Here is a 23,361-nt window from a genome sequence, read left to right as displayed (position 1 = left end):
ACATTTCTCTCAAAATTAAGTATTTGCTCTTCATTTGGTTCTATGACTATCTTAGGGCTGGTACATGAGAGCCCTAGAGCAAATTTTTAATTCGTTTAAATCGATGCGAATATCTTTTTTTTTTCCATATTATTCTAAAAAGTCATAATTAATTTTGATCTCTAGAACTCTCATAATTTAGTATCTATTTTTTATTTGGGAGTCTGTAGAACAAATATTTAATTAGGAGAGAGACAAAAATTAATTATGAAGCTTTAAAATAAAATGATAAAAAATAAGATTTTCGCACTGGTTCAAACGAACTGAAAATTAAAACACTTAATTTTTTAACAATATCATGGAGTTGAGCAAAGTGAGCATGAAAAAGTAATAAACGCTTGACTAATGAGATCGCATGTTCGAATTTCACGGAGTCACTGGGGTTATATCGATCGTTACCCTCAGAACCTTGAAATTAATCAAGATGCGTGCAAGTTGATTCGGACATCCAATTAGAAGAAAATAGATTAACAACTGAATTTTTTCCGAGATGCGAGGACTCATATGGAGCGTAAATTAAAGAGGAAAAAACTAATACGTAAAGGAATGAATAGTGACTCGTTGGAAATGAAGATGCACTGTAGCAAATCTACTTCAATTGCAAAATAGAGAGGGCGGTAGTGAGGCTGAAGCATGAGATTTCTGTCGGTTTGACAAATGTGGATGCTCTATGGCGGGTGGATCGCTTAGGAAGAGGAGACCCAACAAGCGATCGACGAGCCCCAAGGCGGCCCAAGCCGCGATGGCTTTTGGGTCTTCTTTTCCTTCATCTCCTTCCAATTACAGAAAGATCTCTTTACTCGCCATGGTTTTTCTAGTCGTCTGCGTTGTTGTTGTCCTGAGCATTTCTTCGAGCACGTGGAGCGGGTTCGGAATCGACGTCCCTTTGGACCAATTTTACTCCGTTGAAGTAGTCAACGAGTTTCCACACGACCCCAGAGCATTCACTCAGGTCTGTCGATCCTGCTTGTTCTGGGTTTTAGTTCATAGGGATGGGTTGTAATGCATGGCTTTGGTTTTGTGCGATTAGATCCAATCATCAGAGATGCGTTGATTTTGTTTGATTCTGTTGTCAATCTTGATGCTGTGATGGAATTTGGTTGAGATTATCTGCTAAGATCGAGAGCCAAAATTTGAAGTGTTCAAGCTCGGCTCTTTCAAAACTAGCCTAACTCGGGCTCGAAGCCAAAATAGTCTAGCTCGAGCTTGGCTCGTTTACTAATGGGGTGTTCGAGCTCGGTTCATATGCTAAAGGAGTTGAGCCTCTACAAACGAGTGTCAAGCCGAGCTTTTATAAATGGGCCAAGCTACAGCTAACGGGATATCCGTACATTTACTAAACAAGCTTAAACTCAAGTTCGAGCTTGACTCGCTTACTAACGAGCTGGGTTAAAGCTCTCGGCTAAGTTTGTTTCCAGCCCTACCTTCATGGCTTGGCTCTTGTTTCCCTTTCTTTCGTTTTTTAGGGGTTAATGAAGTCTAGAAATCAATGTGAATCTCAGTATTGGGGCAAATCAAGAGAGTTTTTGGCTGAATGTGACTAAGAATTAAGGTGTAGACTATAGAGTTTGATATTTCCTTCTTGTTTGATTCACGTCATGTTTGTAGTGGTGGCCAATTTCTATTCTTACTTCCTTCCAGGGGCTTCTGTACGGAGGAAATGATACCTTATTTGAGTCAACTGGCCTACGGGGTCAGGTGAGTTTGAATTCATGCTCCCTGTCACTTCCCCCCACTTTGCTTAAGGACAATGCTTTTACTGATGAATATATACTGCTGAATTCAGTTCTTCTCAATTTAAAAGTTTTTCTAGGATTATTTCCGTAGAAATTCCAATTTTACAAGCAATTATTGGATGATAATGGGCCTTTTGCATGTTTTACTATGTTTTTTTTTTTCTGTGAAATAAATTATTTCAAGGTTACATGGAGTTGATACAGTTACCATTGATTAACTTTTGATATCCATGTAATCCAAGAGTTGACGTTTCCTGCATTCATCATTTCAGTCATCAATTCGGAAAGTGGCTCTCCAGACTGGGAAGGTACAGGTCTTCAGCAAAGACTATGTTCTTGATGTTTCTCAAATTCCTAATTAATTATCTTTTGCAATCCACATAGTACAATATAGTGACAGTATGTTTAAAGATATAGTTCAAAAAGAGAGGTGGTGTCACCATCTTTGACATTATTGTATAACGGTATATGTCAGAGTATAAAGATGCAGTTCAGAAAGAGAGGTGGTGTCACGATCTTTGACATTATTGTATAACGGTATAGCTCTTATAATACAAAATTGGATTTTTCTGAATCTGGCATTTGCTGCAGACAAGCTTCATTATAAGAATTTTTAGCATACATTGGTAAAGTATAGAGAAAGACCGTGAGACGTGACAGATAAATGGGCTCAGCTGTTAAGTGTATTGATGATTTATTGTGTTTTTTTACAGGTTCAGGCTCTGCACAAGATGGATGATTCATATTTTGGAGAGGGTTTAACACTTATTGGGGACAGGTTTGTAAGGAAAGGTGTATCTCATTCACTAGAGTCTGGATATCAATTTAACTCTTCTACCGATAAGTTGAAGATATGAGACCTAATATTTAGAAAAGCTCAAGTTTCCTTGTTGCTTTTGTGATATGTTTCAGTTATCGTTATCGATAAGTTTATGGTGATTGGTGTATAAATGTGTTTAATGACATTATACTTCTTGAAACGTCCTTATTTCTTGTATAACAAATTAACAACTAAAATCAGTTTACAGCAGATTTTGCACCCTGGCCTCATGATGCAACGTGGCGTGTCCAATACGTGTCCCCGTGTCCAATATGTGGACACGGCGCCCTTTTGGAGTGTCAGTGATACATAGCTAACCAATCATTGCATCACATGGTGTGTCCAATAATTTTTATTATTTTTTGATAGGAGACACAGCGGGGACATGGCGGAGACACGGTTGGGGGGTCAAATGTAATATTTTTTAAATTCTTGGGGGTTAATATGAAATTATTCAAAACATTTGGGTCAAACTGTAATTATGCCTTTGAAAAAAATTTATACAATTTGTGAAATTATTCATATACAATGGTTCATAATTTTTTTTTAAAATATATTTGTACATATAATTATTTATACACGTGGAGTGTCCCCCGCCGTGTCCGTATCCCCATTTTTTTAGAATTGTTGTGTCCCGTGTCCGTGCTACTTAGTTGGTCAGTAATTGGTCATGGTAGTGACCTCTTACCACTAGAACCTGTATTGCATGAATCATTCCTTAATGACGTACACTGTTATTTGGAAGAAAAAAAAGGTTCCCTTATGTGGAGTACATAAAGTGAACCAAAAACGATGGAAGTTATAACTTTTAACAGAAACTTGATTCAAATAGCACAAAGTGCTGACAATACGTACACATGGACAAATATAGTTTTCGTTGTCCGTTAAACTGGATTTCCTTCTTTTCCTGTGTTACAAGTCCTCTTGGAAGTACAAACAATGAAATTCGGCAGACTATATTTTGTCCTGGTTATGTGATGGATTTAGTGTGGTAAAGAAGTATAATTGTGTTTTACAATGTGGTTTACTGTTTTTCAGAGACTATCTCTTGCTAGCGCCGGTTGATGTTGCTTCTCTTTCCACCTCCTCAAGTTATTATATACTTCATAGTTTTTCTTTCTGAAGTTTCTGGAAGAACTTCTGCAAAAATACTCATTTTTCCAGATTTTTTTTTTGTCTGATATTTATTGATTATTGCACACATAATAACTCATTTCTTTCTCGTCCAGTATATCTTTGTGCATTTTATTTGTATAAATTTTCTATATTTCTAATGTGATGTAGTTATTCTTACATTTTTGTAGGTTGTTCCAAGTAACTTGGTTGGAGAACATTGGTTTCATATATGACAGAAATAATTTTAGCAAAGTTTGTGCTTCACCTTTCCCTTATGCAATTTGTGCTTCTCCATTATGATCCTCATGCAGTTTTCTCTTAGCCTTAATGTGGGCAAACATTGAAATTGCTGGTTGAATTCTGTTATGTTTTATATCTGTCATCTTGAAGTTTTGTGTTCTGTACTACTCCTAATTAGAATAGATTTTCCTTCTGTTTGAGTTGAACCACTTGAACTTAGTTCTTATTAGTTGTTCTTTTTTTGATCCGCTTATTAGTTGTTCTAATCGGGCTTACTTTGGCCTTTCAGTGATTCCCCTGTTGCAGTGGCTGAAGTCCAATCTTGCTATAAATCTAACAACTAGCCAAGTTAGAAACCGTAGTACAAGTCAGTTATGGACAAAAAGTGGCAGAAAATTGAGTCCAATTATTTGGGAAATCAACCCGCATTCTTGGTAAACAAGTGTTCTTGGACACAGTGGTCACATGGACCAATGATGAACTCCCTTGTCCACTGAACAAAATGTCTGCATCTTTTCTGAGAAATGCTAAGTAAGAAATATCAGGAATACTTGACTGAAGTAGTATATGTGTGTTTCGCTCCCTTTAGTCGATGTAGCTATGACTTGCACTTACAATTCCAACATGTTACCTAATTGGCTAATTCTCAGGATGCATTATCAAAATGTGGATGTGATTAGTCTTTGAAAACATGGAATCATCAATTACTGATACATGGTCCTCCCAAGGAGAGGAAGGGTTTGGAACTGAAAGAATTGAAAAAGTGGGCATGTTAGGATATGATGTCTTCCCGAAACACAAGGTTCTTAACACTAAGGGGTGATGTAGACTAAGACCAGAATCGAACCAAATTACTCAATTCAAGTTTCAAATCACAGGTCTAACTTATAACATATATTTTGAGCAAGGAGTAAGAGACTATAAATTCTGTTTCTATCTCTTCGAGGAGTTTCCAGTGTTTATATATGAACATGTTTGTGGAATTCAAACCATTTGAGCAGAAACTTTGTGCAGCATTTTTTTCCCAGAAGAATGTTACCTCTTGTAGTTCATTCATTTCAAACCAAAACACCTACCATTGTAACTCATAGAATCAGAGTTATTGTGAATTCTGTATGCATACTATTCTCCTTTTAATATTCTGAACCTGTCGTTCACAAAGGTCACTTCTTACGTTTTGGCCATCTTTGGCATATTTCCTCATAATTCATGTTGAATTCTAAGCACCACCTTCACTGTGGGGATGATATATTGTAGAACTGCCTAGCTTTGCCGTATTAAACAACCCTCTAATTTCCAACCTAGTTTTAAGGATTTCCATGAGATTAAAACCATCATAATTAAATAAGACCATCTTGATGCACAGTTTTCTTTTACCATAGATCACCTTCTGAATAAACCCTACAATGTACTGTTTACATTTTGCTGCTCCTTATTCTTCTTAGAATAAGTTGCATTTAGTTTGGGATTCATATCTTAATCTTATCTGTGCTGATTTTCATGCTTTTACACTTCGTGCAGTTTGAGAAATTTACTCATCAGATGCAAGATGGTTGGGGCCTGGCAACTGACGGGAAAGTTCTTTTCGGAAGTGATGGAACGTCAACATTATACCAGATTGACCCTCACACATTGAAAGGTTTCTGTGATACAAAAGTTGATCTCGTTCGCATATCCTCTTCTTCTTTTTTTGTGTCCCTTTTCACTCCAAGTGGGTGGCTCTCCCGCTTTCTAGAAGAATAGGTTGTTTTCCGTTTACTTGTGGGCCCATTCCTCCCTTTATACCAGATTGACCCTCACACATTGAAAGGTGTCTGTGATACAAAAGTTGATCTCATTCGCATATTCTTTTTTTTTTTTGTGTGTCCCTTTTCACTCCAAGTGGGTGGCTCTCCCGCTTTCTAGAAGAATAGGTTGCTTTCCGTTTACTTGTGGGCCCATTCCTCCCTTATCTTGATGTCTCTCTATTTTCATGATACAGTCGTTCGTAAACACACTGTCAAGTATAAAGATCATGAAGTACCCAAGCTCAATGAACTGGAATATATAAATGGTGAAATTTGGGCCAATGTTTGGGAGGTATGGCCCGCTTTCTTTGCTCTCTTTTACATAATGTTTTTGGATTTTTGGTTGGCATGTGAGCATGTGACATACTTCATCTTGGTGAGAACATATTTCAGTAGTATTGCTTGGTGATTTTACCCACGTGGACCTTGTGAATATACTTGTTTGATGGAACACTTCCCTTCCTCAATGATTTAGTATAGGTCCATATGTCGTATAATGAAATGGAGGACCTGCCTCAATCTTTCTCCAAGAAGATGCTGGGAAATTCTGGTTACTACTCTTTAGTTTTTGATACACTAATCAAACTCTTCCATATAAAAAGGCTCTGATTTGGTTATCCCCTGGGTTTGAGGATTTGGTGCTTCGCCTTACCATTATTAGCCATGCAATAATGTGCTCTGTAAAAGGGCTCTCAAATTAGGAAAAATTATTACTTGCTCCTTGAGCGCCGCCACGTGGTGCTCTGGGGGCTTTTTCCACCACACATTGGTGTGGACTCCACCACCAAGTGTGTGGCCCCCCACCAATTTGTGATGGAGAAGGCCCCTAGAGCACCATGTGGCGGTGCTTCAGGAGCACTGAATAATCACTCCTTGAATTAGGTATTATTGTTTATTTGGGAAGACTTTTTTCCAGTCCATTGAGCAACGAACTTGTTGGATTGCTTTTCTACTCTCAACCTGTAACCATTTGAGTGCCATAAATTTATCTTAAGTTCTGCAATTTGTCTCTAACTGGGGTTGCCTTGTAATGTTGGTGTTTTTGTCTGTCAGACTGATTGCATTGCTAGAATCTCATATGAGGATGGTATCGTGCTTGGGTGGATTCTACTTCCCAATCTAAGGTTCTGCATTTTGGTTGTTATTTCTTTGTGATGCAATTCGCGTATAAAGTTCAGTTCGTATTAATCTAGAGGGAAAATTTCAAAAAAAACCCTCTAAACTTTCACTGCAATGTCCCATAGGCCTCCAAACTTCAGTTAATATCAATTAAACCTCCAAAGTTCACAATATTTCATCAATTATGCCTTTGCTTCAGAGGGTTTTTTTGAAATTTGCTTGATATTAACTGAAGGTTGCTTGAGAGTTAAATTTGCTAAATGATTTCTTTGTTATTTGTAGGCAAGGATTGCTAGCTGCGGGAAGTAGAGTAAGCTTTCTTGTTTTTATTCCTCCTCTTTTTTGGACAGAAAATGTCCCTTTATGATTTTCTTTATTTTGCACTTCATAATGTCATAATGTGTATCTTCAAATCTGGTTTACTTACATTCATTTTTTACCACCTTCTAGAACATCGATGTTTTGAACGGCATAGCGTGGGATAGAGATCAAAACCGTATTTTTGGTGAGCTCTTAACCCTTATCGGTTAAAACGAAAACCAATAATATTGGAAGACCATTTGGGTCCTTGGATGAAACCCTTGAGCACAATATCATGTAAAGTGCTGGAATGTATTACTGGTAAAAACCGCTGTTGATTGTTTCAAATGTAAACATCATGCCTCTCTTGGGGAAAAATGGTCTAATCCATTATCAATCTGGGAGAATTTTCTCGCCTTATTTTTGAAGTTTTGAACTGAAGATAAATGAGTCCACAACACACTGGATTTACCTGTCTTTTAATTGCTCAAAGTGTTTACGCAGTGACAGGAAAACTATGGCCAAAGCTTTACGAGATCAAGTTGCAACCGGTGTTGCAACCAGTGTGGAGGAAGCTGTCCAATGGTGCCATCGAGCAAATGTGCATTCGAATGCCAGTTCAGTTCGTGAAACCATAGGCTGGTACGCCCGTCATAATTGTCTAGCCCGGTCAGACAAATTGACAGTAGATTTGGGGGGATTGTCCTTTCATTGTAAATCTCAATTGGTACGCTCGAAACAGCTCAGTTTGAGGGCTGCAACCTTCATTTTATTTATCCCCAAGTCTTAATCAGTGTCTTGATATATGGAAATGAACGATCCAAGCTTTCAGAAAGAACATATCCTGATGTTAAAAATGTTACAACTGGAAACTACAAAATGCTTACACACTGTACGTATTTAGTCAATGTCAACTGTGAAATAAATGAGTCTCACTTATTACTATACCTCATTCTCCAAACGAACGTGCCCATATGTCGTAAACTATGCAAGTGTAATATGGGATCCATCTAACAAAATCTTGGTGAAATATTTACCGGATCTTGTCTTTTTGACCTTGTTGAATTGTGTATCCCAATGGATGGGAGTATGGGCGATTCAAATTCGGGCAATGAACGGTTCAGATCAGTAAGAGTTTGGATAAAATTTGAGTCGTCCATGCCAAAATGGACTGCCTGATTGGTTGTAGTGCAGCTGTGCACTACAAGAAACCCAAATATGGGAGTATGCGGGTTGTTATCTAGCACTGCACTACAAGAAACCCAAATATGGGAGTATGCGGGTTGTGATCTAGCATTAATTTTTTCGACGGTCGGAGGGTGTCCTGGTCAATCCCTCCGCAGTCTGGTTAAAGATCAGGCTTTTCACGTCAGAATTAGATGATTCATAAGCGATTGGTGGCCTTTCACGCCAGAATTAGGTGATTCACAAGGGTTGTTATCTAGCATTAATTTTTTCGACGGTCAGGGGGTGTCCGGGTCAATCCCTCCGCAGTCTGGTTAAGGATCAAGCTTTTCACGCCAGAATTAGATGATTCATAAGAGATTGGTGGCCTTTTACGCCAGAATTAGGTGATTCACAAGAGATTGGTGACTAGTAATCCAATGTATTCACCAATGAGCTAAAGGATAAGGCTTAATTTAAGTTGCAATTTGATGTGCCAATAGAATACGAGTTGAGCTACGTGCACAGCAGCTGTGCACAGCAGCGGTTTTTTTCCGCCTCGGGTCGCCAAAAGATGATCGGAGTCGCTCATTTTGTTTTCTAAATTCTGAAGTGATTTTGGTTGTTTTGTTAACGCCTCTAACGATATCGAACGAAGCTCATTTTTTACAGAGATCTTAAATGACATATTTTGAACAAAATGAGCGGCTCCGATCATCTTTTTGAGACCCGAGGCGGGAGAAAATCGCTGCTGTGCACGTAGCTTTTTTGATAGAATACGTACCCGTATCCCATTAGATATACGTGGAGTCAACGCCCCGACGTGCCCTCCTTCCGTGTTTAAAAATAAAATATAAAAAAAAAACCGCCCCGACATGGATTCGAGTCACCTAGCACGAGCACATGACTCATAAGCCGTCCATTGGTTTTGATTTAGACACATGTCCCAAGTATTCATCATATAGATATCTATCGACAAAGATGCTAAGTGCACAATTTTTCGAACACAACACAAAACACAATCCCTCGTATACACATGAGTTCCATGTGTTAAATGTGTGTGAGACTCACGTGTATGTGAGGGATTGTATTTGAATAATTGTGCACCTAGCATTTTTTATCTATCAATGTATAAAATCCAATAATTATAGAACTACACACACTCAGACAAACATTTACACACGCATATTCATAATTGGGGTGACCCCCCCCAATCCAATAATTATAGAACTACACACACTCAGACAAACATTTACACACGCATATTCACAATTGGGGTGACCCCCCCCATTGCGAGTAAGAAACAACATAATACAAGCGGCCTAGGGTTTTGAGAGCTCTTGGGTGATTTTGAGAAGCCACAGCTGCCTTACTTTTCTGCTCGGGGGGGGGGGAGGCGCCTCTCTCCCTCCACCCCTTGGGCTCCTTCTCCTCCTCCATCCACTCCCCTCTTTCTTCTCCCTCTTCCATATGGTTTTTTTCTTTTCGTTTTCTCCTTCCTCAAATTTGACCCTCTGTTCGGCGGGCTCCGCCGTTATCGGAGTTGTTTGTCCACATGTAATCCGTCACCGGAGCTCTTGTGGCAGCAGCGGTGGAGGTAGTGAGGGTTGCGATCCGTTCGGCCGTTTTTGGGTTGCTGGATTTAGAGCAATATCTGGGAGAGTTTTGTCTCTCATCGTGGGAGTTTTGTCTCTCTTTGTAAAAGTAATAAAGTTTGCCTTTGAGCGATTTGTTTATTGTTCGGGCTCAAGAAGATTAGTATGCATCTATTGGTGGTTTGCTAGAAATTCATTAGTGTGTTCATTTTTTGTCGAAATTCATCTGATCGTCTGGGTTCTTGTTATCTTTTTTTCTTGGCTAGCAATGTATCTCTTTTTAAGGCTGCTATATATGAATTTTTCGCTCAGCAGAAGGTGTGTCAGGAGATGCCTGGGCTAAGGATGAAAGACATCAATCGCCTCGTTCTTTCTCGTTATGTATCAGTTAGATGATTAGTTTGGCTTAGTCCAAGTTATCTGTAATGAATTTCGTTGTGCAAGTGCCGTTAAATTTTATCAATGCAGTACCTCTCACTTTTGTCAAAAAGAAAAAAAAAGAAAGACAATGCAACCCCAGAGCAAGATGCCAAATTTTCATCCAATTCTGATTGTGTTACAACTTACAATGACATGCTACATCTTTTTTGTTTTTCATTTGTTTTAAAACCATCAAAATACAAAGAATGGTGTAAAAGCAAGATGATTATACACTTAAATTCTGTAATACAGTATATCTTTATTTTTCTTATTTACCTAAGCAGTACTGAGATAGAGATGGGAGATGTTACTGCTTGCAACCATAAGACTCAACCCCAAACATTACGTGTGGTACACCAACAACTCCTCCATCTTCGGTCTCCCCTTTCATGGTCCAAAAAAGTGTACTGTAACTCGAAACCTTTTGATTTATCGACCTCGAATACTTAACACCGTATATTGGATAGTTTAATCCTCCTATTAATCTCCTTTTCCAACTCTTCATTCCCTCCCACTTCCCCAAGTTCCTGCACCGCACCACGAAAATATTCACTTTCTTACCTAGAAAAATTGGCTATAATATTTTTTTTTTACCTATAAGGACAAACTTATTTACCAAATAACTAAATAAAAAAAGGGAAAATAGAGGGACCACCCACCTTAGGTCCCAAGAACAGCCCATATGGGACTCCTTTGAACTTGTCTGTGTGGTGGAGCTATAATAACCACACATCAAAGCCACATATTAGTAAGAAATTTTACTACAACTCTAAAGATAACAAGATTGAAGCCTGTACTCTCTCTGTAGTCTGAGAAATTTTTCAGTGCCGGGTGGGCACGGCCACGTGATGCCCGTGCGCCCATCTGCATTTGAATTATACCTGGTGAGCTGCAGCAACTCTTCTGAGGTAAGGGACGTCTGCAATGGGACCCACCTGGAATCTTTTATGGACAAGACCATCGTGGACGAACATGTAGGCTATCCCAAACAACGTAATTCCAAGACCCTGCTTCCAAATTTCTAGGATTAATACAGTATCTCATGACTCGTGAGTTTGTGCAAGGGTCCAACTCTATCAGTTTATAATGCTCTAACGACAGCCTTTTACCATTATCAAGTATTCAAGTCAGCTTATGCATACATCGGTTAATTCAATCTTGAGGGACCAATCCTCCTAACGATAGTCTTAATTTGCAAATCTAATTAGTATTCTCGGAGCCTAGTGAATTTTTTAAAACTTTTTCGCCAAATTCTTTAAAAATAAATCATTCGCCTTAAGGAGCAAATAAAATAATCAAACAAATAAAATAATCATTCGTCGTGACGAAAAATTTAAAAAGTAACCATACAACTAACTACTAAAGGACCCAAAAGTTGACAAATTTAGGAAAGATTAAAAGTTTTTTAAACCTTTTGTTCATCATCTTTTACTTGTTAGTCAAGAAAGAAAAAGTAACAAAAAATGAAAACGAGTCTACCAAAGACTTCAAAAAATACTACTAGCAAAGAAACATTGACAGTAATTTTTTTCAAGGTGTCTTTGCCGTTTATAAAGAGAGTTATGGTATCAACAATTGACTGAACAATTATAGAGAGAGAGAGAGAGAGAGAGGAGGAACTTACAGCTCCGAAACAGAGACCGGGAAAAAGGCCTTTGTGGAAGAAACCGTAGGAGAGGAGAGCGATGGCTGGAGCGGCGTTTATTACGGCAAAAACGTCGTTTAGCTCAAACGGACCTTCTCTGACCTTATGATGAGACTGGAAATTAACCAAATAAAAAATTAAAATGAAAAGATGAATGAAGGAATGATGGGAGGTTGTAGAACCGTAGAGAAGTAGTCTTGTTTGACGAATCAACTATCTAGTCTTTTTCTACTCTGCTTTCTCTCAATCAAAAGCAAACCTCGTGCATGTGCCATAAGGAAGCGTGCCACAGCGCTCTGTGAGCCCATCTCGCCCAAAACTCCATTCCCACCTGCAAATTCAACCAGTAATTCCCACTTCAATCGAACTGTCAAATCATACAAAAATATACTTATGTTTTTATAACCAAATGTCCGGATAAACTTATGCACATATCCGCTGTTGAATTTCATAGGAGAAAAAATAACAAGAGGGTACAACTTTCATGATAAACAGAATCCATTTCCTTCATTCAACAATTTTCTTTCCAAATCAATGAAACAAACAGAGACTTAATATTGAAAATTGTAGCGAAATAGAACTCACCGCTGCACCAACAGAGAGAGCAAATGTGCCAAACATCTCCAAAAGGGGGATTTCACCACCCTAACCAAAACAACCCAAATTTAGATTTTAGAGGAGAGCTAGCCACACTTTGGATTGAGAGATTCGTTAAAAAAAGAAGAAGAAGAAGTTATGATTGCTAGCAAAATCACTCCGTTGCATTGAGTATTTTGATGAGAAATGAAGAGAAAAGTACCCCAAAAAATTGATTGACTCTTCTCGTTTCTCACCAAATCTCACAAAAAATACTAGTAATAAGATTAGATGAGAAAGGATTCTCCTTTTTTATCTCATCATTTCTTACCACCCAAAAAGGCCTGAAAACAAAAAAGAGAATTTACAAATAGATAGAGATAGAGAACAGAGCGGGAAATCATACCGCCATTTGCCAAGAAAACCGATAATAAACAGCCATGATAGCCATGGACGTAATACCAAGACTAGACATGACCGCCGCTACAAGGTAAGTGAACCGCTCCGATTTCTTCCTGTCCTGCCTCGCCGCCACGCGTGCGGCCGTGATTCTCTTCTCGATTTCCTCCTCCTCCTCGTCATCTTTCGGAGTTTCAATTTGGCTATCCCCGTTATTCAATTCCTCATCCCTAACGACGACGACACAGACCGTTGTTTTCGACCTCCGTCTCCACCGGAGCGTTGCGTCGTGCGGGCGAATTGGCAGAGAGAACCAGTATGTGGGAGTGGTAATGGAATTGGGTTTGGGCCGGACGAATGGGTCCCGGCCGAAGAAGGAACGGGAGGTGGTGGTGGTGGTGGAAATTCCGGCCAACATGGGACGGCGGTGGTGTTTGTTAGAGGGAGAGGGTGGGGGAGAATTTAGAAAGTGCGGAGGAGTACTACTTATCAACTTTCAAGTGCACGAAGATCACATGTGGACTCTTTTTGAAATTGAATAGCGCGACGTGGTGGCGAATCTAGCCATAACGAACGAAGGAACCTAGTTGTCCATACTATCACACAAATGGTGATACAATTAATTTTACAATCACACACAAATACACAAACATTTACACACACACATTTATAAAGGGGTGAGCTCCACGCACACTACAAGTGACTCACAAAGGGAGTGGGATCTCATAAAGGGGGTGGACTCTACACACACTGCACACTTACAGTGTGTGTGGAGTCCACCCCTTTTGTGAGTGTGTATGTGCACTTGCAGGATGGGATCAGGAGGGTCTAGTGGCGGCGACTGGCGGCGACCGCCACGACAAGAATTTTAGAAAATACAATTATTATATGTAAAAAAAAAATTATGCACAATTTATATAGTCTCGCCACCGCTAGATGTTTTTAGTATACATTTCGCCATTGTTAGGATAAAATCCTGGTTCCGGTCCTTGCTTGCAGTATGTGGGGAGTCCACCCCTTTGTGAGTGTGTATGTGTAAATGTTTGTGTGTGGTTATTGCATTGTTGATGGTGATATTCTGTTTTCTTGTTCTTTTCTCTCTTTTTTTGGGGTTAAACTGGTGGATTCACAGCATTGCATTAACGGGTGATAAGAAACACCCCTGCAGTCTGCTTAACAGTTGCATATTAATACAGTCCGGTATGGGAGGATAAATAAAGAAACTCTCTTGTTGAGTTGTTGGTTATGTGCATTCCTTGCCAATAAGTCAACACACTTGATGCTCTCCCTCATGACGTGATTCAGCGGCGGCAACCCTAATTGTTACCTACAATCGTGGATTATGCCATGTAGGTGATGAGAGTCGTTTTTGGTGTCCTAAATGAATGAGTTTGATCACATTGTTTGCATCTCTTTCAATCATGACATTGGTAATATTAGTTTGGAGAGGGAGTTTAAGTCCCCATCTCAGAGTGCCCAAATTTCAGCAGTGAGCATTGACATTATGCCTGTTTTCCTGCAAATTCCTATTACCCATGCACCCTGTCTATCTCAGATAATGCCTCCACCTATTGTTTTCTTTTACCCATCTTTCAGGAATCGAAATGTTTGGTGCAGTTTGCGTCAATTAGTACTAAGACCCTGAAGTTAGCGATCAAACACATATCTAGTTGTCCTACGAAATTTTTTGTTGACAGTTATATGTGACCTAGTGAAAAATAATTAGAGTTGAGAAAAAAACACCAATCAAAGTAATAAACCCCTTATTTACTATGCTTTGTTTGGAACATGGGGAAAGGAAGGGAAAAAAAGAGAAAGTTAGTGCTACTAACCATTAGTTTCAAGGCTAATTTGTGTACTTAAATATCTTTTCATAACAAAACACTGGTAATTTTGTGGAATTTGGCATCCAATAAGCACTGTTGGAAGTCCATTGCTTCTGAGATATTTCTACAAGTAACACCTAGTGGTCCCATTCAAGCTGTCCCTCCACAGCTCTTAATTCTGCCATTTGGTTTGCTTCCGTTTATATTGGCAACCAAGAAAATAAATGCTGAAAAGTTTGAACTTGAGATAAAGCCGGAAACACTTGACCGAATAGCTACAAAACACATAAATAAGTTCGATGGCAATCAATCTAGAACCTTTTTGTCAAAGTATCACATCCCCCAAGAAAAGCAGCTAAAACTGAGTTGAAATCATTGCTCTCGGGCTGTGTTTGGATCAAGGCGCTTTAGCTGGATTTCACAAATGAAAGTTGAAGAAAATATCACGTTTGATACATTTAGCTTCCTCACTTCATCATGTACTTATCAATTTGTTTCCCTTTCCCTCCATAAATCTCTCTACAAATCGATGATCCAAACACAACTGTGTTGAATCTGTCTGCTGCACTTCAACAGAAGCAGAATACAACAGTGCAAAAGTTTATCGACTAAATGAGATTGACTAGACTAAATTCAGCAAATATTAAGAACAAGATGCAGAATGGACACACTACACACTACACTAGAAGGCTTTCCTAAACCCTAAAGATCATGGTTAAGCAAGTTAGGAAAATTAGTATGTAGACAAATAACGTCTCGTGGCCTATTTGTATACAGGGGGGCATTCCCTTAATGCCTTCTTCTATATAATTATTTACTTATCAAAAAAAGTATGTAGACAAATAACACGAAGGTGTGGAACAAAAAGTGGCTGTATCAAGCTTTTCCTATGCCAAGATTTTTCTGTACAAATATAGATCAACATCCTGCTATGGTGGAATGTGGCAATCGTTATTACTCGCACATGCACCAAATGTGTCAAGAGTCTACTGAACCGCTACGCATACAGACGCACACACAAAGACAATTAAGTAGTAAACTCCGACACTGAAAAATCATCAACAAGAAATAAACACGAGTGGAGATTGAAAATTCGTCTTTCATTAATCAAAAGATTCAAAACTACTATCAAATCACAGAGAACAATTGTGCAGATACAAATCACAAGCTACAAAATGACACATCTATTTAAAACACTAGAACTTCACAGTCAAAGGAAAACAATAGAATAAAACCTTACCTTTCCACTGTACATTGCTGTCAATCTCCCCCTTTCTCCCCAAAAGCAGCTCCTACCGAAACATAAACCAAACAATTGTATTCCAGAATCACAGCCACCCAAAGAATCGTAATACCAACAACACAAAAACTCAGTATGGGCTCAATTACTACCCTCCAAAGAATGAAAAGAACCCACGCTTTTTCGGTTCCTCCTCCACCATCACCGCCTGCATACTATCCTGCTCAACTAGTCTCCAAGCTGCCTGCTCAAATGCCATTCCAGCTAATGTAGGCGGCTTATTCAGCACAAGTGGGAACCCTCGATTCGTGCTCCTAATGACCTCAGAATCCTCCGGAATCACCCCCAACAATGCCAAACCCAACATCTCCTGAACATCAAGCACTGACATCATATCCTCCCCTTTGATCATATCAGTCCGAACCCGGTTCACAATCATCTTTATATCCTTAATTCCATCACATTCAAGCAAACCCGTTACCCTATCCGCGTCACGTAAGGCCGTAATGTCTGGTGTGGTGACTAAAACAGCCTCGTTGGCCGGCGTAATCGCCGTGATGAAGCCGGCATCAATGCCAGCTGGACAGTCAATCAGTATGAAATCAGGGCAGCCCTCTTGACGGTCTTTAAGGGCATCAACAAGCCAAACTAGGGCTTTCCCGCCAAATCCCATCGGCAGTTTCGACCTGGCATTTATTTTTTAGGTGAGCAAGCGTACATTAACCACACCAAAGATATGACCTGATTTCCTCAACTTTTGGAGCAAATTCCCGAATTAAGTCCATAAGTTTTTCAATCTTCAAGGACTATAAAGAAAAGATCTCACTTCGAAAATTTTCTCTACCTTAAAGGTGGATCACAATCTTTATTCAAAGAACAATAATTGTTAAAGCCCCAAGATATTTCTCAGCCACAACTGAGAAAGTACTTAGTCGTACGTACTTTTTTTACACGATAAAAAAGCTCCAAAAAGATGACTGGGAAGTAATTTTTCCCTTTTCGTGGGTAGAGAAACTCAATTGGTTCAAGTCACTTGTCTGACTAGCTATTAATTTAATCACGTCAGGATAGCAAAAAATAGCAATGTTGTTTGGTGCAAAGCTGTTTTGATTCAGCTTACCACTTTCCTAAGCTTTACATATCAATAGTGCATTGATGGTGATGTGGCATTGGCAAGTTTGGCAACTTGATAGAAAATTTGGCACAAGAAATGGAAATTTGGCAAAGCTTTTGACTCACCAATTGAGCTACAATCACATGCCAAATTTCACATTTGGGAATAAACATACCAATGTGTATTCTCAATATGAATCACGATAGGAAAGGAAACATTATGGGCATAACGGAAGTGCCATAAAGGTGGCAACTTTCACAAGAAAATAAATTGTGTGTTTTTAGCAAGAAAGTAAAAGCTACGTTCCCTATGGAACCATGCTTAAATGGATTGTACAAGAATATTCACTTTTACTATTCTTATGCTAATCAAACACCAGAAAAGTACCAATTTTTGTTCTCTTCCTTGCATTTTGTAATTCTATCATTTCCACTCTAATCAAACGGAATAATTATTAACAAAAAAAGAAACAAAAAACCTACGGACCTGGGTTTGGATATACAGAGCAATTCGAAGTTGGACCATCGTTTATCACGAACTAGGGCTTGGTCGAGCCTGCAATCCCCATTCAGGACCTCCACCACAGTATAATTAACCCGGTTCTCGAGGCCCAGAAGGAGATCAAGGTTGCGGAGGCCCACGTCGGCGTCGATGGCCACGACGGAGAAGCCGAGGCGGGCGAGGGAGAGGCCGACGTTGGCGGTGGTGGTGGTCTTGCCGACACCGCCCTTGCCGGAGGTGATGACGACGACGCGCGGGGTCTCGCCGGATAATTGGGGCTTGCGGTTGTACTGGAGGAGCGAACGGATGGAGGTGGAGTGTTTGGGTTTGGGAAGGTGGGGTTTTGGAGGGGTTAGGGTTTTGGGAAAGGAGGGTGAGGGCGTGGTGGAGGAGTAGAGGGAGGTGGGGTTAGGGTTTGCGAATGGTTGGAATGATATCATTGCTGGATGTTGGTTAGAGAGAGAGAGAGAGAGAGAGAGAGAGTACTAGTAGAGGTGGATGATGAAGAACATGGCGTGGAGTGGTGGAGTGTGGAGAGAGAGCTGAGCTGGGAATTGGAACTTGGCAGTGAGATTGTTGAGGTTGGGGCCAGCCGGCCAGCAGGATGCAGCCCAGTGTGAAAATTTGAGATTTTGGCTTGTGTTTTGGCAATAAGGCCTTGTTTCCACCAAGGAAAAAGGGAAAAACAGCTGGTTTTTCAAGCCGTTCGCATTAATCAACAAGTTTCAGTATTTTATCACTTCGTTTATACTAACAAAAGAATTGTTAGCAACAAATTATTCACTCAAATACCATCAATAACTTATTCACTAGTGTAAACAATTTAACATTCCTTAAAAATTTATTCACTACAAAAAACAACTAACTTTTCAAAAAAAAAAAAAAAAATTCTCCTAATTTTTCCCAAGTGGAAACACCCTCTGAGTTAAAAATGACTTTTTTAAATCTTTATTTAATTTTTTTTCCATTTTTTAATTTTACATCAAACTTTTGTGACATATTAATTTGTTTCGTCGAGAAAAATTGACAAAAGTAAAAAAATTATGATCAAAACTCACAATGCATTTTTTGGATAAAAACAAATAATTAAGTCACTTTAACTTATTGAACTGAAACAAACCTTTGTAGGATTTGGCCTTATTTTCAATTTTTTGTAAAGGGATTGACCAACTAACATGCACCTTGATTTAATTAGGAACAGAATTGCTTAGGTAATAATTTGAGAAATAACGAACCTGAGACAGAATAACGGAAACTAAAGTAAAGTCTCTCTTGAGCCTTGTCTATCCTCGGTGTTTTGCCACAATTTTCATTCAACTGTTTTTGTCGGAAAACTTTTCAATGAATCAGGACTTTTCCTGTAAAAAACTTTGTTCAAGGCGTTTTCATTGTGTGTTTTTTTGGGTAACTTGGAAATTTGTCTTCATTGTTTTCGTCACCGTATTTAAAAGAAAAATGCTAAAAACAGCTCGACGAATTGCCCTTAAGGTTTAAAAAATGCAATGAGATGTGTGAAAATGTATCGAAAAAAGTAAAAGATGAATATGTGTTGTTTTGTTATTTTGTTTAGCTTATTGATAGCTGCTCGCTAGGCTATCAATAGAAACTAGGGGTGTTGTTCGGTCGGGTCAGGTCAGTTCGGTTCGGGGTGATGTTGCCGGAAACTGATCGGGTTTGGGGTATATAATTTTGGGACCGATTCCGACCAATATTAATTTTGGTTCAGTTTGGGGTGAGTTCAGGGAGTTCGGTCCACCCCGAAATGGGCCTTAGTTGGGCCGTTTGGGCCATTTTCAAAACAATGGACTGTTGGGCCATTTTTTCACCATTATCTGGGCCATTTCCAGTCATTTTGGGCTCATTTCTATAAGGGGCCGTTTGGGAGTGGATGGTGTAGATTAAAACACCAAATTGATTGACGGTCAAGATTAAAACGATTTATATAAATATATATATATATATAATATAATATATAATATATATAGTTCGGTCAGTTCGGTCCATATAGATTTTCAGAAAACCGAGACCGAACCGACCTAGGTTCAGTTTCATTTGGTCCATCCCGAACCACCAAAAAACGCCCCCGCACCGACCGACGACCGAACCAATCAGTCGGTTTTTTCGATCAGGTCAGGTTCATAATAGTCCTAAATAGAACGACCCCATTTAATTTCCAGTTGTTGAAAATACTGTAGATGTGCGATTACTGTTAGGTAGTCGGACAAGCTAAGCCCAGAGAGAAAGCCCAGTCCATCTGCAGACAAGGTAAGCCCAGAAGTATCCAACTCCCGGGCAAAGGGCAAAGGCTGATTCATCACATTTCCTGTCCTACAGTATGTTGTTGAGATCTGACATCACATCTGACATCACAACCATTTATAATATCCAAATCAAACGGTTTTCCTTTCCTTGGTTTCCTTCCCTTCCTTTTGCTATCAACGGTTTCCCTTGATTATACGTAGTGCCGTAAACGAGTCTAATCGAGTCGAATAATGTTATTTTCATCTTCAGTTCATTTATGAAACGAGCATAAGATTGAGGCTCACATTTGGTTCATTTAGCTGACGAAACAAACTCAAACTAGCATTTATCAAATCGGACCCCAAACAGTTTACAAACGACTTGGTTCATTTATACGGCCCTATTTTTACGCGGTGACAAGAATGGGGCCCGGTGAAAACGATCTGATGCTTCGATGAGTCGCCAAGTTTCACAAAAACAAACGGCGGAGATTTGAGTACCCCGCGTCGCCGTTTACTTCCTTGGAAGAAAAGTCACAGATGAGATTCTAGTAGATCTACTCCCACACCCACACGGAACTAATCTCCCGCCACGTGTGCCAATCACCGCTCCCAAAAATTCCAACATTGCCCCTCCCTTCCACCCTCTCCCCGTACTTTACCGGCCTATTTCCATTCTCATCTCTCTCTCTCTCTCTCTTGAATTTGGGGAATTCTGCAGATCCAAACATCACCGGCACGAATCACTGACTCTCTCTCTCTCTCTCTCTCTCTCTCTCTCTCTCTCTCTCTCTCTCCTGAGGCATCTATACAAGGTTCGATACGTTCGCATCTTACGCCTTTTGTTTTCATTATTTTCTAATTAGGGATCAGTTCTACTTTGTTGTTTTGTGTAATTAAGCTTAATGGGTGTTTCGATCTGCTATTAGTTTATGTTTACCGCTTAGATATTGGGTTTCTATTAGTAATTGTGTGTTTGGGTGCACTGGATCACTTGTTCAGGCACTGAATTCTCGCCTTAGCAGCATGAGTTGAATTAGGGCTTCTGGCAGTATTTGGGTACAAGAGATCTGATTTCGAGATTTCTGGCCGGGTTCATTTAGTGGATTGGTTTTGATTTTTAAGAATTCGTGCTTATATTACCTAAATTAGGGTTTCTTATGGTCTTTTGTTTTTCCCTATTGCTAAAATTCGCTGAATTCTGCTCAATTTAGGTTAATATTGGTGCATTGCGTTTTTCTAGCAGCAAATCTTTCTTTTATTTTTCTTGTCAGTGTGAACAGAACACTATATATAATTGTCGGGTTTAATCTTCTGTAATGAATCGTGAGTTGGGGATCAATTTGGTTGATGGAATAAGAGAAGGGACTGGGTTACAGATTAATTGGAGTCCGGAGATCATTTTCAGCATTTGGATCTAGCCATTAGTGGAGGGATTAGTATTTGTTGGATAACCAATCCTGCAAATCATGAGACTTAATAACTTTGGAATGTGGTGTTGTGTATACCTATCTCATAGTTGTTGGAAATTGTATCCAATAGAATTTTATGTCCCCTAACTCTTAAGAGTCTTAATCTGAAAGCTCTATGTACTTTTACCCTTCATGTATACTATATCATGTCCCATGTGCTTGTTTGAGCCTCCAAGAGTGACTGAATGATGTCAACTTTTCGAGAGAAAAGTGTTGGGTTTTGTTGTCTTTCTATTTTTCGATCTCATCTTTAACTACGATGAGGATAGGTTGTAGAACCTTATACAAGTATAGTGAATGAACCCATCAGGATTCCCTTCTTGTAGTAATTGATGTGGGATTAAGTTGTAAATTATGATGTCATTTGTCGTCATTTTATTTGTTTTTTCTTCCAGTCTTTCAGATATCCATGTCTAAGATATTTCGTTTTTACTGCAGGGCAAAGGCCATGTAATTTGTTTGAACTGGACTGGAAGTGTTACCTTTTCAATTTCAGTTTGGCTTCTCTGTTCTATATTGGGGTACAGAACATGAGTAAATGCAAGGGTCGTGGGAAATCAGTAAGAATGGTGCCGAGGGATGGGTATGCCAGCGTGTACCATTGTTCTCTTCTTCTCTCTCCTGTTGTTTCTGTTTGGGACTGTGTTGTTCGTAAGATGAGGTATTCCTGCAGGCCTGAGTGGGTGTAGGTGCACGTCTTGATTCAAACTAGTTTCGAAGTTGCGGAATAGTTAGTTTTCATTAGTATAGGAACCAAGTAAAGGGACAAGAAATAAAAGAAACAGTTATAGATTCCTCTTAGATAAGTTCGTTTAAACTCGATTGACTTGGTAGTGTTATTGGAACCATGGAGTCCACTGAAGTACCATCTGGCGTTAGAAAAGGAAAGAAAAAGCCTGTAAAGGACGAGTTGGATCGCCTCAAACAGGCTGAGAAGAAAAAGAGGCGGTTGGAGAAAGCCCTAGCTACTTCAGCAGCCATCCGATCTGAGTTAGAAAAGAAGAAGCAGAAAAAGAAAGAAGAACAGCAAAGGCTTGATGAAGAGGGTGCTGCAATTGCTGAGGCAGTTGCTCTGAATGTTTTACTTGGTGAGGACTCAGAGGATTCGCGCAAGATTATGATGAACGATAATGAGGAGTTTATCCCTTGGGAATGTACTACCAGTATTGATCTATTTATGGGTGCCAGGAGAGTGGTTTTTCCTCATCAGGACCTCTCAAAAGATACATTGGAAGGAATCAAATGGAATCCGTGGGAAAACGGTCACTTTTCAGTTTCACCTGGGCCTTTTGCGGGGGATCTTTACACGCCATATCCTGATGAGAGAGGTTGGGAGGCTAGAGAAGTCTCCGCGGATCATATTGCAGCGCAAGCTGTCGCCTCACTCCAAATTGCGGACGATGCACATGTTGACTCTTACTTTTTCAATGGAATGCTACAAGGGTGATTAACAGTCGGATATATGGTCTGTTCACCTCTTGTTTCTTCGTTTTGGTCGTGGTTGTCAATAAATGGTCTGTATTTATCTCATCGTGCCCTTTTTATGCATTTGATGTGATGCTTGTATCGTTTTATGTGGTTTTAAGAGGCATAATTTTGCACTATACGCCTGTAATGGTTATTCATAAAGCTTACTATCTCCTTGTGGAGTGTTCTCGCAATCCATAGACATGGATGAGCTGCATGTTGTTTTCTCTGCGTAGAGTGATTTCCCTGTGAAATGGATACAAAAGTTCACATTCATGCAGTGGATGTTACCCCTGATTTTTGTATTTTCTTGCATTTCTACTGTGTCCATGGTGTTGGGTGCGTCGGTATGGGGATGTCTCTTGAACCTCCAACCACTCTTTGGCCATTTTCTAGCAGAAAACAAGAATGGTGACTCGATCCCGTCGTATTTTGAGAGTTTGAGAGTTGCGACTTGCAAGAGAGGGACCAATATCATTTGAGAGTTGCAACTTGCAAGAGAGGGACCAATATATTTCATAATGACGCCATTTGAATGATTCGAA

The 23,361-nt window shown here is 39.5% G+C and overlaps 4 protein-coding genes across 9 annotated transcripts; 2 read left to right on the top strand and 2 right to left on the bottom strand.

The window, feature by feature from the left end:
• The first annotated feature begins 567 nt into the window (after positions 1 to 567).
• Positions 568 to 8,104, top strand: LOC131300257 (glutaminyl-peptide cyclotransferase). Its single transcript, XM_058325987.1, has 11 exons — positions 568 to 991; positions 1,681 to 1,737; positions 2,048 to 2,083; positions 2,489 to 2,553; positions 3,900 to 3,963; positions 5,473 to 5,590; positions 5,933 to 6,030; positions 6,792 to 6,862; positions 7,140 to 7,167; positions 7,308 to 7,362; positions 7,662 to 8,104. The coding sequence occupies exons 1-11, from the start codon at positions 710 to 712 to the stop codon at positions 7,793 to 7,795; spliced, it is 1,008 nt and encodes a 335-aa protein (XP_058181970.1). The 5' UTR covers positions 568 to 709; the 3' UTR covers positions 7,796 to 8,104.
• A 2,332-nt stretch (positions 8,105 to 10,436) lies between these two features.
• Positions 10,437 to 13,528, bottom strand: LOC131300256 (beta-carotene hydroxylase 2, chloroplastic-like). Of its 3 annotated transcripts, XM_058325983.1 has the most exons (7): positions 12,964 to 13,522; positions 12,567 to 12,626; positions 12,241 to 12,312; positions 11,961 to 12,095; positions 11,218 to 11,343; positions 10,996 to 11,052; positions 10,437 to 10,863 (listed from the first exon to the last, which is right to left on the bottom strand). In XM_058325983.1, exons 1-7 carry the CDS (start codon positions 13,372 to 13,374, stop codon positions 10,783 to 10,785), a joined length of 942 nt encoding a protein of 313 aa, XP_058181966.1. In that variant the 5' UTR covers positions 13,375 to 13,522; the 3' UTR covers positions 10,437 to 10,782. The 3 variants fall into 3 exon arrangements, with proteins under 3 accessions (XP_058181966.1, XP_058181969.1, XP_058181967.1); XM_058325986.1 differs by lacking the exon at positions 12,567 to 12,626 and having other exon boundaries at positions 12,964 to 13,528; XM_058325984.1 differs by lacking the exon at positions 10,996 to 11,052 and having other exon boundaries at positions 12,964 to 13,527.
• A 1,319-nt stretch (positions 13,529 to 14,847) lies between these two features.
• LOC131300255 (septum site-determining protein minD homolog, chloroplastic) lies at positions 14,848 to 18,301 on the bottom strand. 4 transcript variants are annotated; one of them, XR_009190903.1, is made up of 3 exons: positions 17,623 to 18,301; positions 16,023 to 16,708; positions 14,848 to 15,349 (listed from the first exon to the last, which is right to left on the bottom strand). XR_009190903.1 is itself a non-coding variant. In XM_058325982.1 (2 exons), exons 1-2 carry the CDS (start codon positions 18,075 to 18,077, stop codon positions 16,171 to 16,173), a joined length of 993 nt encoding a protein of 330 aa, XP_058181965.1. In that variant the 5' UTR covers positions 18,078 to 18,301; the 3' UTR covers positions 15,864 to 16,170. The 4 variants fall into 4 exon arrangements, 1 of the variants encoding a protein (XP_058181965.1); XR_009190905.1 differs by having other exon boundaries at positions 14,848 to 15,193; XR_009190904.1 differs by having other exon boundaries at positions 15,209 to 15,344.
• Positions 18,302 to 20,470: 2,169 nt separating this feature from the next.
• Positions 20,471 to 23,092, top strand: LOC131300253 (uncharacterized). The gene is made up of 2 exons (XM_058325981.1): positions 20,471 to 20,692; positions 21,788 to 23,092. Exon 2 carries the CDS (start codon positions 22,197 to 22,199, stop codon positions 22,794 to 22,796), a length of 600 nt encoding a protein of 199 aa, XP_058181964.1. The 5' UTR covers positions 20,471 to 20,692; positions 21,788 to 22,196; the 3' UTR covers positions 22,797 to 23,092.
• The last annotated feature ends 269 nt before the right edge of the window (positions 23,093 to 23,361 follow it).

This window comes from Rhododendron vialii, chromosome 9a (assembly GCF_030253575.1).
Source record: "Rhododendron vialii isolate Sample 1 chromosome 9a, ASM3025357v1".
Classification (NCBI taxonomy): domain Eukaryota; kingdom Viridiplantae; phylum Streptophyta; class Magnoliopsida; order Ericales; family Ericaceae; genus Rhododendron; species Rhododendron vialii.
Note: the sequence above shows the minus strand (reverse complement) of the source record. Positions and strands in the feature narration are given on the sequence as shown.

What these genes read in the sequence shown, in the direction of transcription:
- LOC131300257 (XM_058325987.1), top strand. Translation starts at nt 710, where the DNA reads ATGGCGGGTGGATCGCTTAGGAAGAGGAGACCCAACAAGCGATCGACG. An exon ending in TGGCTCTCCAGACTGGGAAG is followed by an intron (nt 2,084 to 2,488) that starts GTACAGGTCTTC and finishes GTTTTTTTACAG; the next exon opens with GTTCAGGCTCTGCACAAGAT. An exon ending in TTTGGGCCAATGTTTGGGAG is followed by an intron (nt 6,031 to 6,791) that starts GTATGGCCCGCT and finishes TTTGTCTGTCAG; the next exon opens with ACTGATTGCATTGCTAGAAT.
- LOC131300256 (XM_058325983.1), bottom strand. Translation starts at nt 13,374, where the DNA reads ATGTTGGCCGGAATTTCCACCACCACCACCACCTCCCGTTCCTTCTTC. An exon ending in CCGGTCTCTGTTTCGGAGCT is followed by an intron (nt 11,344 to 11,960) that starts GTAAGTTCCTCC and finishes ATTTGGAAGCAG; the next exon opens with GGTCTTGGAATTACGTTGTT. An exon ending in GGCTGTTCTTGGGACCTAAG is followed by an intron (nt 10,864 to 10,995) that starts GTGGGTGGTCCC and finishes GGTGCGGTGCAG; the next exon opens with GAACTTGGGGAAGTGGGAGG.
- LOC131300255 (XM_058325982.1), bottom strand. Translation starts at nt 18,077, where the DNA reads ATGATATCATTCCAACCATTCGCAAACCCTAACCCCACCTCCCTCTAC. An exon ending in CTCTGTATATCCAAACCCAG is followed by an intron (nt 16,709 to 17,622) that starts GTCCGTAGGTTT and finishes AATAAATGCCAG; the next exon opens with GTCGAAACTGCCGATGGGAT.
- LOC131300253 (XM_058325981.1), top strand. Translation starts at nt 22,197, where the DNA reads ATGGAGTCCACTGAAGTACCATCTGGCGTTAGAAAAGGAAAGAAAAAG.